Here is a 14721-nt window from a genome sequence, read left to right as displayed (position 1 = left end):
ATTTCGTCTTCTGTTGGAGGGGGTGGAGGAGGTTATACATATATACATACATATATATATACATACATACATATATATATATACATACATACATATATATATATATATATATATATATTCTGTTGGAGGGGGTGGAGGAGGTTATACATATATACACACACATATATATATATATATATATATATATATATATATATATATATATATATATATATATATATATATATATATATATGTATGTATGTATGTATATATATATAATCTCTCCAGCCGGGTCTCCAGCCTGGAACCTTCTTGCTGCGAGGCGACAGTGCTGACCACTGCACCACCGTGCTGCCCTGTACTAGTATTATACCAACTTTTCCATATTTACTGATAATATTGTAGTATTGGTTAACTAGCATAACTAACAATACTAATCTCTGATCTAGACTGAAGATGGTCCAGCTGTGGGCAGAGGAGAGAATCCCAGACGAAGCACCGTTATTGTTATGGTGAGGCCGATGACAATAATGCTTGACTGGCTGGTTCTCTTTTTAGCCACGTGCACCAACTCATGTCCTGATCCTAAATACTGCCATCTTTATATTTTGCTGATTGCAGTTTTAGTGGTTTACGAACATAATTATCGTCACTCATCATTTTTGTAGACTGACGGTGATCCTGCTGCTGACACAGTTGGTCAAGGCCAGGGTCCCAATGCCCCCCATTCAGCAGCAGATTATTTCTATTTAATTTCATTAAATATTAGATAAGTTTGATTAGGCAAGGCAAGGCAAGGCAGTTTTACTTGTAGAGCCCGTTCTTTCAAACAGTTTGTCTCAAAGGGCTTCACCTGGCATCTTAACAACATCCTCTGCCCTCAGAGCCTCACATCGACTGAGGAGAAACTCCATAGAAAACCTTTAACAGGGAAAAATCTGAGGAACATCAGGGTGAGCAACAGAGGAGGATCCCTCACCAGGACGGACAGACGTGCAGGAGATGTTGTTACAGACAAGAAAAGAGTTTATAATACAAATGTGGAAAACATGGAAATGTTGATAGATGAAGAAGGAAGCTTCTGGAAGGGGAGGCAGGAGGAGCAAGCCAGCTTGATGGGGGACTGGATGGCAGACTGGTTCATGGAAGGGGAGCGCAGGCCAGTGGAACAGCAGGGAATAAGAGGGGGGGGGGGACGATGCAGGCGGCAGTTGGAGCTCTGGTGGATCTGTGGAAACACAGAGAGACTGCGAGACACCAAGGCCAAACTACAAAGTGCAACAAGTAGTGGTAGTGACAGTTCCAAAAATGTGCAGGGAGGAAAGAGGGGGAGAGAGGGGGAGAGGAGAAGAGAGGAGAGGAGAGGAGGGGAGAGGAGAGGAGAGGAGGAGAGGGCTCCATGTAACCTGATTTGCCCCCCAGCAGTCTAAGCCTATAGCAGCATAGCTATCAATGGTTCAGAGCTACCTGAACCAGTCCTAACTGAAGGCTCTGTCATAAAGGAAAGTCTTAAGCCTGGACTTAAAAGTAGTTAAAGTGTCTGCCTCTCTGACCCATGGAGAGATGCTGGTTCCACAGTAGAGGAGCCCAGTAACTAAAGGCTCTACCTCCCAGTCTGTTTTTATTGATACTGGGAATCACTAACAGACCTGCATTCTGGGAGCGGAGTGCTCTGGTCGGACCGTTGGGACCAATTAGTTCTTTCAAATAGGATGGAGCTTCATCATTGAGAGCCTTATAAGTCAGCAGAATGATTTTGAAGTGGATTCTAGATCCTACAGGAAGCCAGTGGAGAGAAGCTAAAGTGGGAGAGATGTGTTCTCTCTTCTTAACTCCCGTCAAAACCCTCGCTGCAGCGTTCTGGACCAGCTGGAGACTCTTTAGAGAGTATTTAGGACATCCTGACAGGAGAGAGCATCGAGGCACTGAACCTGACTCTTCTCTTTGTCCTGTGGGGTAGAATCAGTCAGAGGGTCCAAGACCCAGCACTTTGTGATTATGTAGCACTAACTGTGTTGTGTGATGCTGTATGTTTGTCAAAAAAAAAAAAAAAAAAAGGGGGGGGGGGACACTTCTTCTGCCACTAGATGGCAGTACCTGTGACCAAATCACAACTGAAGCACTTTTGCGCTTCCTATGGGCAGGCCCGGCCCTCGCCATTTTGACGCCCTAGGCAAGATTTTAGGTGGCGCCCCCTTGCATCACAGTAAATTCAACTTCTAGTGTACATATACTCACAAGGAACTAAATAGTTTTGTTAGACATTTTTTTTATTTAAATAAAGAAATTTCACATTCAAAATACTCAATATAAAAAGTAAGTATGAAATAAATACAAAAATAAAATTAACTGAATATATGAAATATAACACAAATAACTTGCATAAAGTATTAGATTTAGGACTCCCAAAAAACAGTCTTAACAAGTGACCTAAATTAACTTAACTACAATATAAATAAGAAAGTGTACAAAAGTGCATAAAGAAACCAGAGTGCACAACAAAATTACTAGGATTTATTAAAACTATATATAAAAAGGTGATCTTACAAAGATCTCTATTGGTGTTTTCTGTGACTACCTTAGCTTAAACTATTCAAGCTCCTCAGTCACAACCTGCTACAGCTTTACTCTCCTGGTCTTTCTTGCAGCAAAGTCATCGACAACATCATCATAAGGCAACTGATTTGAGACCACATGGTTAATACTAATAATTGCAAGTCCACTGAGACGTTCTTGCATCATAGAAGACCTCAGATAAGTTATAAGATGTGAGCAGTAGTGAAGAGGTACAAACCTTGAGTTCCTACAGACCGTCTTCATCTTGATGGAAGTAGTTGGCAGTCTTCCATCCAGACTCCAACATGAATTGAGGAATTGGACCCTGGGTATGAGTGATGAACCTGAGCTGAAGGTAGAGCACAAAGTCAACTCATGATAGCAGTCCAAACAGATGTGAAAGGACCATGAGACGTTTATTAAATGTCGTTTAGACTGAAAAATGCTTGGTGGGGCCTGAAGGCTGCGGAAATTGGCACCAGCCCCCCAGGAATCCTTAACAGCACCTCACAACAGGACTGTTGGTGCCAGAGGCACATACAGCCAATCAACTCTGAGCTATGGAACCATGCTCGGGTGGAGCTTCAGGGGTCTTGTCAGATTTGTGTGATCGTTCAGTACACCAACACAATGAGTCTTCACATTTATATTTTCCCAAGTAGAGTAGACATCCAGGCGGTAAAGAGGGGCTGGCGCCACATTCAACCTGATCAGGAGACCACAGTCAGAAACAGAGAGGCAGGGACAACTAAAGATCTCTCATAAATAAGTTATTGCAGCTTTATTAATCTTTGTGAATCAACAACATCGGTTGTTTGTACATCTCTCTCTGGTGAGAGCCGGTGAGGCAGTGGTAATGAAAGTGCTAGCAGGCTAGGCTAACCCCACCTGCCCAGTCATGTGGGTCATCTTGGCACAATCGGAATTTTAACTGAGTCAGAATTCAGACATCTTCTCACATCACACAACCCTGCCTGCCAACATGGGGTCATTTTCAAAAGTTATAAAAGACCTCACTTGATCACCTCAGACATTTCAACCTTGGTGCAACCTTTGTCAGAGGAAGACAACATCAAAACACAAATAATCCCCGTTTCTATACAGAGAACGGTATTTTGTTGTGAACAGGTGAGCTAAAAGGGTTTGAATACAAAGCGGTTGTTTGTTCCTGAAGATGTCAATTATATCAGACACAGTATTGAAGTTTTAAATTTGCTCCATTGAAGCAGGGTGAGACCGAATATTAACTTTGTCATCAACCTTATCACGTCTAGTTTCAGCTGTCGATCTTTCACACGTAGAAAGAGACGTCTCGCTCGTGTTCTCAATGTCGTGTCTTTATTTCAGTCTCAGAAAACCAACTATGGCTTACAGAGACGAACTGGTCCATGGAAGCATTCTGCAGTCTGGAACCTCCACCTACGAGGTCCTGTGCTTTCTGGGACAGGGCGCCTTTGGCAAAGTCATCAAGTGTAGGAGGACTGACAAGAACGGCCATCAGAGAATAGTGGCCCTCAAAACCATGAACAGAGACGATGCCAGACGTGAGGTAGGACATTCAACGCTGCATCATCTGTGAAAATACTTGGCACAGTGGTCCAATAAAGTTTATGACCCAACAACTCAACTAAATATCATCTTTTTCATACATCTGCAGATAAACATGCTGCAGAAGATAAAGAGGCTGGACCACAGCTCTCTCTTCATCCACTGGGAGCAGGCCTTCTCCTTAAACGGAGACGCTTGTCTGGAGTTTGAGCTTTTACAGCAGACTCTGCACAGCGTCATGGAGGCAAGACGCTTCAAACCTCTGAGTCTGACATCTATCAGGCCCATCATCCATCAGGTATGTTCTACAACATTCCTTCCACAATTCAAAAGGGGTCATGATGGAATACTCTTGTCCTTGTGATCCATTCATGTTTTCTCCTTTAACACTCTTTCAGCTGGCAAGTGGATTATGCCATTTAAAGGAGGCCCAAATTCTGCATAGTGACCTCAAGCTTGATAATGTCATGCTTGTGGACCATCAGAAACAGCCCTTCCGCATCAAAATCATTGATTTTGGCCTTGCCCTTGAAGCCTGTGAGGCAGAGCAGGGCACTACTCTTCAGTGCCTTGCAAACCGGTAAGGAAGTGCAGCAATAATTGATCTCTTTGTGACTGTATTGTTGGCCAACTATGTGAATCTACTTCATTGAAGGTAATGGAAGTACTTCTCACGGTTCATGTGATTTTTTTCTGTTGATTCTCTCTCAGTGCTCCAGAAATCATTTTAGGGCTGCCATACACGGAAGCTATTGACGTGTGGTCTGTGGGCAACATGGCCGTTTACATGTTCCTTGGAGAGTTTCTCTACCCTGGGTCCAACGAGTACAACCTGGTAAGTTCCCCTTAAAGTCCACTGTGTGTGTGCAGGTATATATATTTATACTGGTGTAGTTGGAAGTTGTTTGGAGTACAAATACAGGAGTTCACAATATCAAAATGAGTGCTTCTAAGTCCTCTGTGTTGACTGCAAGCATGAGTTGACTTTGTGCTCTACCTTCAGCTCAGGTTCATCACTGATACCCAGGGTCCAATTCCTCAATTCATGTTGGAGTCTGGATGGAAGACTGCCAACTACTTCCATCAAGATGAAGACGGTCTGTGGGAACTCAAGGTTTGTACCTCTTCACTACTGCTCACATTCAACTGAACCACACCACATTTTTGTTCTTTCTCTGAACTCAAAAGAGTTCATTAAAATGTGGTTCTCTTTCTTCAGACACCAGAGCTCTTTTGTTTGGAGACAGGAGCCATGTTCCTGGACACCAGGATGATTGAGCTCAGCTGCTTAGATGACCTTCTCCATGTAAGTGTCAACTGTCAAAATGTGCAAATGAACATATTTTTGGAGTGTAGCTCAAGCACTCCAGTCAGAGTTGAAGATACCCCTGACCTTGATCCTTGTGTGTTCCAGTACGGTGCTTATTTGCAGGATCCTGCTGATCAAGCAGCCCAGAGGTCTGATCTACAAATGTTTGTCGATCTGATCAAGAAGATGCTTCAGCTGGATCCCTCAAAACGGATCACACCCCATGAGGTGCTGGAGCACGCGTTTATGTCCATGGAGCACTTACAGGCTCATAGCACCACCAGCACCTAGTAAGTCAACACTCTGATTTCATTCTAAGTTTGTGCTCTCTTCTTCATCAGGAAACACTCTTTATGTTTTGTACTTGCACATCTGATGGAATGTGTTCTTGTCTTGCAGTGCCAAGACCTGCATCCAAATTGCAACATTACCCTGGATTGCCCAGACAACCCAGCAGAGGCCTCCTCTTCCTTCCACCAGACAGAAGCGGAAGAGAGATGAAAGTGATGATGGTAAGGATGGGAATTCCAGCCCAGCACCAAAGCCCAAGAGGCCGCGTGTTCTTGCAACAAGGAAGCGCAAAAGAGATGAGGCTGACCATGGAGGTGACGATGGGAATCAAAGCCCAGCACCGAAAAGGATGAAGACCGATGGGCCTTCACACAGGTAGGCTCCCCTTCTTGACATGATCATAATTAGAGGTTTTAATTTATATGACTCATTTTCAACATCCTAAAAATGATTTTACAGAGCCGGTGATACGAGCCTGGCCCAGCCCCCCAACCAGGGCGTCACCCGTAAAAAGAAGAATGATGGAAATTGCAAGAAAAGCAAGAAAAGAACTGATAAACAGCCTGAGAAACAGAAGAAGAAGAAGAAGACAACAAAGAAGGCTGCAGCTTGTCCAGCAATGGAGGGAGGAAGGACGGGTGAGTGGACGTGTAGAGAAGCTAAATATCAGATCAGAGTTCTCTGACGACCCACTGAGACTTTTTGTGTTTAACATGTGACTGTGATTGATGTTGACTTTCAGAGCCTCACCAGGAACCCAAGCAGGAGAACACCAGGACCGAAAACCTCCCATCATCCCCCTCTTCCCTCCCTGCCCTCATCCATATTGCCCCCCCAAAACCTGCTCCCAATCCCACCCATGTGTACTACCTGCCCCCCAGGATACCCCCCATCCAACCCCCCACTCATCCCGTCATGCCCCCTCTTGTTTATTACCCCTCCTTCATGCCCCCCAGTCAACATCCCACTTGTCTCATCATGCCCCCCCATGTTTACTACCCCTCTATCATTCCCCCCATTCAACGTCCAACTCGTCCCATCATGCCCCCCCATGTTTACTACCCCTCTATCGTTCCCCCCATTCAACGTCCCACTTATCCCATCATGCCTCCTCCTTTTTACTACCCGTCTATCAATCCCACCATCCCTCCCCTCTCTCATGTTGTCATGCCCCCTCCTGTCAACAACCCCTCTGTAAATCCCACATTCAGACCCCCCTCTCCTGCTATTATGCCCCCTCTTGTTCGTGAACCCTCCAGCAATCCTAGATAACAATTCATGTAATTCATGTTTGGCCCAAATTTGGCCCACATCAGAGCCAGAAGTTCCAAACAAGGCCCAAATGTGACTGCTATCTAGGATCCCACCAGTCAACCCCCGTCTTATGTATCAAGAAAAATGTGAAAATCGACACTGAAGTTGAAGACCACCACCTCACACTCCAGCAGCCCTTCATCGTCTTCACTACTATGAGTCCTCAGCCTGGAGCCACCAACATCCTTCAAAATCAGGACGAACAAAGATTAATATCAAGTACATTGAGCTGCGCTTGATGTCTAAAATGTGCTTGCCAATAAAATGTAATGGATGGATTTGATGTTCAAAATATCAAGACAATATAGATTTTATGGCCCTTCACAGCCTCACTAGCCTGAAGGCAATGAATGCTATCAATGTAGATTCTCCATTGTATCAATGTTGACTAATAAAGTGCCTTTTCAGAGGTGAAACTATTTGTTTATCAGTCATTTTTTGTTGTAATATGACATGAAGAGAAGTGTTATAAATCTATCTATCATATATAGTAAGCTTCTGCTGTTTGTATGTTTGCATGCTAAAATGCTAGCAGCGTGCTACTCCAATAAAATTCCTACATAATAGCAATAGGAAAATAGGCTGCAGTTGTTTGCATGTGCATACTCAGCATGTGAATATCCTCCTGGCATGCTAGCATACAAGCACCATTACAACATTCTAAAATTTATAACTGAATACAGTTGGCAGGCTGTTAGTAGGCTAAATGCTAGCAGTTTTCGTAAGCATGCAATTTTTTATGTGTGATAGCCATTTGCAAGCTAACCTGCAAATGTGTTCTAGCAACTTGCTAACATGGCAGCAGCATGCTAACATACAAAGAATTCTACCTTTCTTACCTTTAAATGGTCACATTTTTATCTTGTGTTTTGGAGTTATTTCAGCAGTATGATGACATGGGTGATAATTCTTCAGGAAAAAAAACAAAACAACCTGAATATCCAATCCAATGAATATCCAACGTTTGCAGCATGAAGGCGAGCCTTGTTCATTACAGAAAGATGTAATTTATCAAAAGGATCTGTATTGTGAATCAGCAGACTGCACAGTGAGTGGGGATGCACCCAGAGCTTCACGTTTTAGGATGAGCATGGATAATGACGTCTGGACAGAGTTGTCGTTTTTACAGGACAGGAAATTTCACACCATCATCCAGATGACATAGTGACTACGATCAGAAAATGCAATGAGGCCTGTTGCCACATCACCATATGATAGATATGATAGATAATGATGACCCGTCCCATTAATATTCACAGCCCTCTCAGACACACAGCAAGGAGCTGATATTTGTTGACCACAAACACAAAGTTATCTTCCATAACAATTAAAGTCTGAACACAATTAATTGCAACAATCATTACAACAGCAAAAAATGAGCAAATGCTTTCGAAGCAAGTTGTTCTGGGATTTTTGAGGCTTTCACAAATGTGTCTAATATTAAGTACCAAATACAAAATTCCTTACTGTCATTCGTTTTCTTTGCTTCAAGAATCTCTTCAGGGTGTTTGGAAAAACAGTAAAAAATATAAATGGCAAAAAATGTTAATATAAAAACTGCTTTTCATTTACAATGAGAGTTCTTTTTTTTTTTGGTAAAAGCTGTTTTTCTTTTTGTACAGTTTTCCAGTCTAAGAGGGAGAGCTTATTTCGGATTGTTCAGTGTCTCTCAGTCACAGTGGGACTTTCAGACCATTCATTAAAACTTTTAAGTCAATCTTTTAAGATCGAATAACCTATTTTGGGTCAAGACCACACGGTGTGTGTGTGTGTGTGTGTGTGCGTGTGTTGGTCAGCTCGGGGGGGGGGGGGGGCGTATCACAAACCTGCTGTTGATGCTTCTTGAAACAGCCTTGATCGTACTTTGACTCTGCGATTGAGAAGATCTAGTTTTGATCGAACAGTCGCCGCTGCCAGCAGATGTGAGCGTATGAGCTCATGTTCCCATGGATCATGTCTGGATCAGCGATCTGGTGGGACTGTTTTTGACCGTTGGGAGTGAAATAAATTCATGTATTTTCATGAAAACTATGTTCATTTGCTGTTTCCACCTCGGGAGAGGAATGGAACCTCTAATATGGATTTATTACTTAAAAAAAACAGCTCCACTGACATGTATACAAAATACCATGTGTCGCCATGATGCATGTGACACCTAAACATCCGCACCATCTAAATAAGGTGCAAACACCTGTTAATCAGTGCTTTATTTTAATTCATTTATTGGGGCCTGAGCCAGAAGGAACTCTTGGTGAAAACCCTATTGTTTTTTGATCTTTCTTTGGAAGTTCCTTTAAATGTCTACTTCAGTCGTGGTTTTGATATTTTTTAAAAAAGCCAGCTTGTAAAACCTTGCGTCGAGTGGTTCAGCTCATCCTGGATCATCTGTCGATGTCAGAGCTTTAGAAAATTCTGCATAAAGACCCAGGTGTACAGTTGCGGTCTACTGATGATTTGTCTTCCACGCCAACTGTTTGTGAGCTCTTAAGCCCCTCCCCTCCAGCTATGAGTAGAGTTTATCTTCCAGCAAACACCAGCAATAAAGGAAGATTGGAGCAGGGTGAAAAGTTGAAATACACTCAGCCTTGTCAACTGTAATCAGTTACAGTGTTGTCGAGTCATTTATGGTATTGATAGTCATAAAGATTTGCATTATCTTTCTTATAATTCGTAATTATTTAAAAAAAATGACCAACAGAACACCTCTCAGACAGGAGATATGTGTGAGCTAGTCGCAACACTCAGCCACAGCTGCCGTAAAGCTCAAGGGAAGGCAGTGACAGGCTCAGAACTTCCGCTGCTCCCTCTCTTGATCATGCTTGACAAGTTTCTCCAAATTCACCAGCTGACCTGCAGGTAAACTCTGTTTACAAGCCCAAATTAAGATAAGGAGAGACTGTCAGCAAGTCAAACAGATGAAGAGTTTATGGCAGCGCTATCACCTCTGACAAGAAAATGTGGTGTCATGAAAAAAAATCCAAATGCTCTCTCCTGCTCAAGAATACGACCCCAAAACTCCCCCGATCAGAGCAGTGGTCAGAACTAGACCGGAGCACCAAGTGGCCCCACACCTTTATCTGTGCTCATGCATCAGGACTCACTTATCACAAGGTCCTTTGTAATAAATGTAGCTGAGTTTATCAGAGTAGCAACTTTCATTTCAGTCACCATTTTTTGTTTGATGAGAAATACATGCAAGCGCTATTTCTGACAATCCAGTGGTTTTCTGTATCTGTCATTTAACAGCACAAGACAAGACAACACGATCTAAGGATGTGATGTCTAAGAATACACTATCTCTCTGCCCCCAGAGTCCTGTGACTGGGGGAATGTGCGCTGTTCAGCATGGTGGGTGTTGATACGGCTCGGAGGAACAGCCTGGACTGGAGTGGTTTAGGTAAGCAGCAGGGCAGCCAGCACACAGCCGGCAGCAGGGGCTTCTGGAAGGACCGGGGGGGAGAGTGAAGACAAGTTAGTTAGCAGACACAAGACTCTTTATTGCTAAGGTACAGTGGTGGGAAGTATAAATACTCAATGACTGTAATGATTTTCATCTTCCTACACTTTGACACAAATAGCTGTTCTTTCAAATTCTTACATTTTCAAAACAGGTTTGTTACTTTAATTTGAAGCTTTTTTTGTTAGCTTACTTCTTCAGCTTGTTTGTTTAGTTTCGTGGTTTTTAACCAGTTATTGATTATTTTTATTTGTAATCACTGCTTCAGGACTAATGTTGAACAAAACACACACAAAGATGCTAAAAGCCCCTCCTTGGTCTATAGATCCACATCTAAACCCTCAGGTCGACCTGGAGTGAGTCAGCAGGATCAAATCAAATCCATGAGGCTGATTTTCACTCAACATGGTGGAGGAGGGTTACGGTGGGCCAAGAGCCTTTTGGATCCTATTTAAGCATCCGTGGCACCAGGCAGGTTGGCGGATGGGCTATGAGTGCGCCGTGCATTCAGGGTGTGTTAAGTCTCATTTTAGTATTTAGAGGGCGTGTGATCAGAGTGCAAACCACGGCGCAGTAATTAGACACCTGATCATTTATAGATGTGTTTCAGGTGTGACATCACTCAAACCGGTCAGAGTGCCTTGTGTCATTCTCTTTAAAGCCCAGGTTACACCAGGACTTGGCGTGTTGCTATTCCAGTGGCACACGTGTCTCAACAAGGAAGAATTGAGTGCTCCTCATCTTGAGAAATGGACCTGATGCACAAGAAAGTTTATATAGGGAGCAGCAGGATGTGGAGGTGAAGCAGGTCAGGGAGGAGGTGTAGCAGGTCAGGAAGGAGGCGTAGCAGGCCTAGGAGGAGGTGTAGCAGGTCTGAGAGGTGGTGTAGCAGGTCTGACAGGAGGTGTAGAAGGTCTGACAGGAGGTGCAGCAGGTCAGGAAGGAGGTGTAGCAGGCCTGAGAGGAGGTGTAGCAGGCTTGGGAGGAGGTGGCGGTCAGTGTTTCCACATGATCAGGCATCAGCAGAACCACGATGCAGTGCTGCACATCTGCTCGTCCGATTGATGCGTCGTTAGATGTCATTTCACATGGAACACCACTGACCAAAGGCCCGCCTCCTCTTGGCTGATGGCACAAATGTTCTCTGGTGTTCTAAATATTAACGCCCCATGGTTGCACCAGACCAGCCTCATTAACATATTGAAGCACCTGTTGGTGCAGGTGGAGCACCAGTTCAGTTGCCAGTTCAAGGGCGAGGACGCTTGGTGTGAAAACGTCAGATGTGCCGGCTTGAAACTGGTAATCTGGCTTGTGTTTGACCGAGAGCAGGTAGAGCTAAATAGGACCCTCTAAATTTTGGGGCAATTCGTCATCGCGTCATCTTGTGGCAACAGGAAATGGCAGGTTTCCAGGAAGGTGGCAGGAGCCGAAATTTGGAAGTGTGCTCTCCTGCCAGTGTTTTTGGATGTTCTATTATAATGAACACCCATGAGAAACATCCTTCAAAGGGCTACTTTTTACATCTACATTTTAGAGCCTGTTGTTTGAGAAAAAAAATTGAAACCAGTACTTTTACCTGTCTTTCTTACATAAGTGCAGCATCTGTGCAATACTTCTACTATACTACTGGATGTATGTACCATGCCACCTCTGGTTCAACACTATAGTCCCTGTTCTGGTCAGCCAGACCAGGCAACAGTACTGATAATGTGATGAGTCTATCATGCGATACCTCGTAAGGTTGCCGGTGACAGGGTGAGTGTATTTGGTGTCTGGTCATCAGCTCAATATCCCTCAATGTTTCAGTCTTCCTCCATTTGGCTCTGCGATTCTGGAACCAAATCTGAGGCAGAGACAACAACACTCAGTGGAAATGCTTTCACATCCAAAACAAGAGTCACAACAGAGGCGTGCACGTGGCCGCAGACTGCAGCCGTGTCGCATCAGCCTGTCACTCTGGACGACCGAGTGGTCCGTTTCTTTCACTGTCTTAGGAGTGATGTGTTAACCAGTTGAATGAACGACCATTATTATTGTTACAATGACCGCCTTCCAACTCAAGCTTCAAATCCCTGGCGAAATAGCCAGCATGTGTACGATGCAGACCGGACAGTTGAGATGTGATACGGAATGTTGCTTTTGTTCAAACATGAATTTTATTGAATTATTCTGTAAGTGTATTATTGAATATTGCGTTAGGAAAATATAAATCATCCTGTTGACTCCCTTGAAAAATAATATAATGAGTTGTCCACGCAGAGTTGGATACACTGATTTCTTAACAAAGCTCAGAGACGTTCAAACGACAAAACAACTGATAAGGTGTCCTTCCAGCGAACCTGTATTCGTCCCTCAGTGAGGCGCAGGCGGCAGGCTAATTGGTCTCTGGCATTGACATCTGGGTAGTGAGTCTGCTGGAAGACTTTCTCCAGCTCCTGCACCTGGAAGGGTGTAAAAGTCACCCTCGATTGCCTCTTTTTTCTCTGACCTGAAAACAAAATTCATATCCCTGTCATCAGCGTCATGTCAGTCCTCCTCGCTTTCTTTTCCATCCACCATCTTAATACTCACTCGTGCAGGCTGTGGGGGCTTTGGGAGACTCTGCATGTGGTCCCACTTGTGGAATTTCTTCAAGCAGAGAGAATGAAACTCCATTATTAGCAGGAATGGCTGTTAAAATGATACAGCAACAACCCACCTGGATTTAAACGCTGCTCAGGTATTCTGGTGTTCTCCTTAATAACGGACCAGTTGCGATGAACCCGGATACACGTGGGCCTCCTCAGAATCTCCTCTATTGAATGGGTTAATTTTTTGCACGGTTGAAAATGCGTTTCTTGATCCAAATAAGAGGATTCTTCCCTGTCTCCTCTACTCCTGGTTTCCAGCGGTTTATCGCCCACCATCATGCACCTTAGTCCTAAGATGTCCCTTTCAAAAGCAAGACACCCCAAAATGTTCCTCTGGGTCTTTTCTGACTTCTTCCTCTTTGTGTTGCTCTCTCTCACCCGTGGAGGGAGTCAGGTTCTTGTATCGCTCCTGTCAGCCTGTGTTTAACCTGCATCACATGGTTCTGATGAAGGAGGAGCAACAGTGTAACAGCATATCTCCGGAAAACAGTAATCAGCATCCACTGATATCAAAGTTTTCTCCCGGTGTCCCAAATGACCCGTGAATGTAAAATGTGCCGATTATAATTCTCTCCTCACTCTATCACACGCACTCCAGTTAATAGAGAGGAATTTATCAGATGTTTTATTTCCTCCACCGAAGAACGCGTTCTTCCATTATTTGGCCAGGCTAAATCTCTATGGTCCTGTAGCGTGATTAAAACACAGATAATGTCCAGCTGTAAAGCACATTTTAAAAGCAGCTTCTCTTTCTTATCATAAGGTCTGTTGGGGAGATAATCTTTATCAGTGTGGCCTCCCAATGCCCTCCCACACCTCACTTCACCTGTCAGACACTCGGGTAGGGGCAGTTCTTAGTGACCTCTGGTGGTGTAAAGTAGGAAGTGTGCTGCTCTGTTATGCCTCCATCTAGTGGTGCTTCCTCCTTCATGCAGCTGATAAATGAAGGAATTTCTCAGCCTGAATGTTTGTCTTTTCTCAACAGCCATTCATCACATGTCCCAGATAGCAGGCACGCTTGGTCCTAATTTGGGAGACATTTGGATCTTGAGGCTCAGTTGCTCACAGGTGGTGTGAGAGACGTGGCCCAATTGTCACGAGGGCTTGAATTGGGTCAAATGTGGGCCGCATAAAGCTGGATCTGAGCTCACCATGTGTGAACCGTCAAGGCCAAATATGGGCCATAGAAGTGACACATGCAGATTGCATGATGACAGCAAACATGCAGCGCTAACGTGGAGTCCCGAGTGCAGGGGTGAGACTGAAGCCCTCACATTCAGGCTGGATGTGCTTTTCTCCTGTCGCACGTCCGCAGTGCGAAGAGTTCTCATGGAATCCTGACTGTAACACCAGTCCACCGGTGCACTGGCTTGTTCTTTTGATTCATTTTAAGCTGTTCCCTTTTAACAGGCTCCCTCTCCGTGACTCACACGTTAACACAGCATTCAGCAGATTTATTCTCGCTTCCAACAACTAAACATCTCACATGAGGTCAAAGACTGTGACTGAGGTTCAGGTTCCACCGCTGGAGGGACGGACGTCCCAGCCCCAGCCCTCGCTCCCCGCCACAGCCTTACCACCACTGAAAAGCATTTTATATTTTATATCATCCAATAATGTACCCGGTGTAAAAT

The 14721-nt window shown here is 44.1% G+C and overlaps 2 protein-coding genes across 2 annotated transcripts; one reads left to right on the top strand and one right to left on the bottom strand.

Moving 5' to 3' along the window:
• The first annotated feature begins 3525 nt into the window (after positions 1-3525).
• Positions 3526-7308, top strand: LOC147258206 (homeodomain-interacting protein kinase 2-like). The gene is made up of 11 exons (XM_086207645.1): positions 3526-3666; positions 3886-4087; positions 4196-4384; positions 4485-4666; positions 4798-4921; positions 5090-5200; positions 5306-5392; positions 5501-5685; positions 5795-6061; positions 6146-6324; positions 6429-7308. The coding sequence occupies exons 2-11, from the start codon at positions 3902-3904 to the stop codon at positions 6956-6958; spliced, it is 2040 nt and encodes a 679-aa protein (XP_086063771.1). The 5' UTR covers positions 3526-3666; positions 3886-3901; the 3' UTR covers positions 6959-7308.
• A 2985-nt stretch (positions 7309-10293) lies between these two features.
• LOC147258205 (homeobox protein aristaless-like 4) lies at positions 10294-13363 on the bottom strand. The gene is made up of 5 exons (XM_086207617.1): positions 13156-13363; positions 13029-13085; positions 12797-12945; positions 12190-12300; positions 10294-10440 (listed from the first exon to the last, which is right to left on the bottom strand). Exons 1-5 carry the CDS (start codon positions 13361-13363, stop codon positions 10294-10296), a joined length of 672 nt encoding a protein of 223 aa, XP_086063743.1.
• Between the last annotated feature and the right edge of the window lie 1358 nt (positions 13364-14721).

Source organism: Aulostomus chinensis, chromosome 7, assembly GCF_037954235.1.
Source record: "Aulostomus chinensis isolate RoL2024-O1b breed Wild chromosome 7, RoL_Achi_v1.0, whole genome shotgun sequence".
In the NCBI taxonomy this organism is placed as follows: domain Eukaryota; kingdom Metazoa; phylum Chordata; class Actinopteri; order Syngnathiformes; family Aulostomidae; genus Aulostomus; species Aulostomus chinensis.
This window is presented reverse-complemented; position numbering and strand designations above follow the sequence as displayed.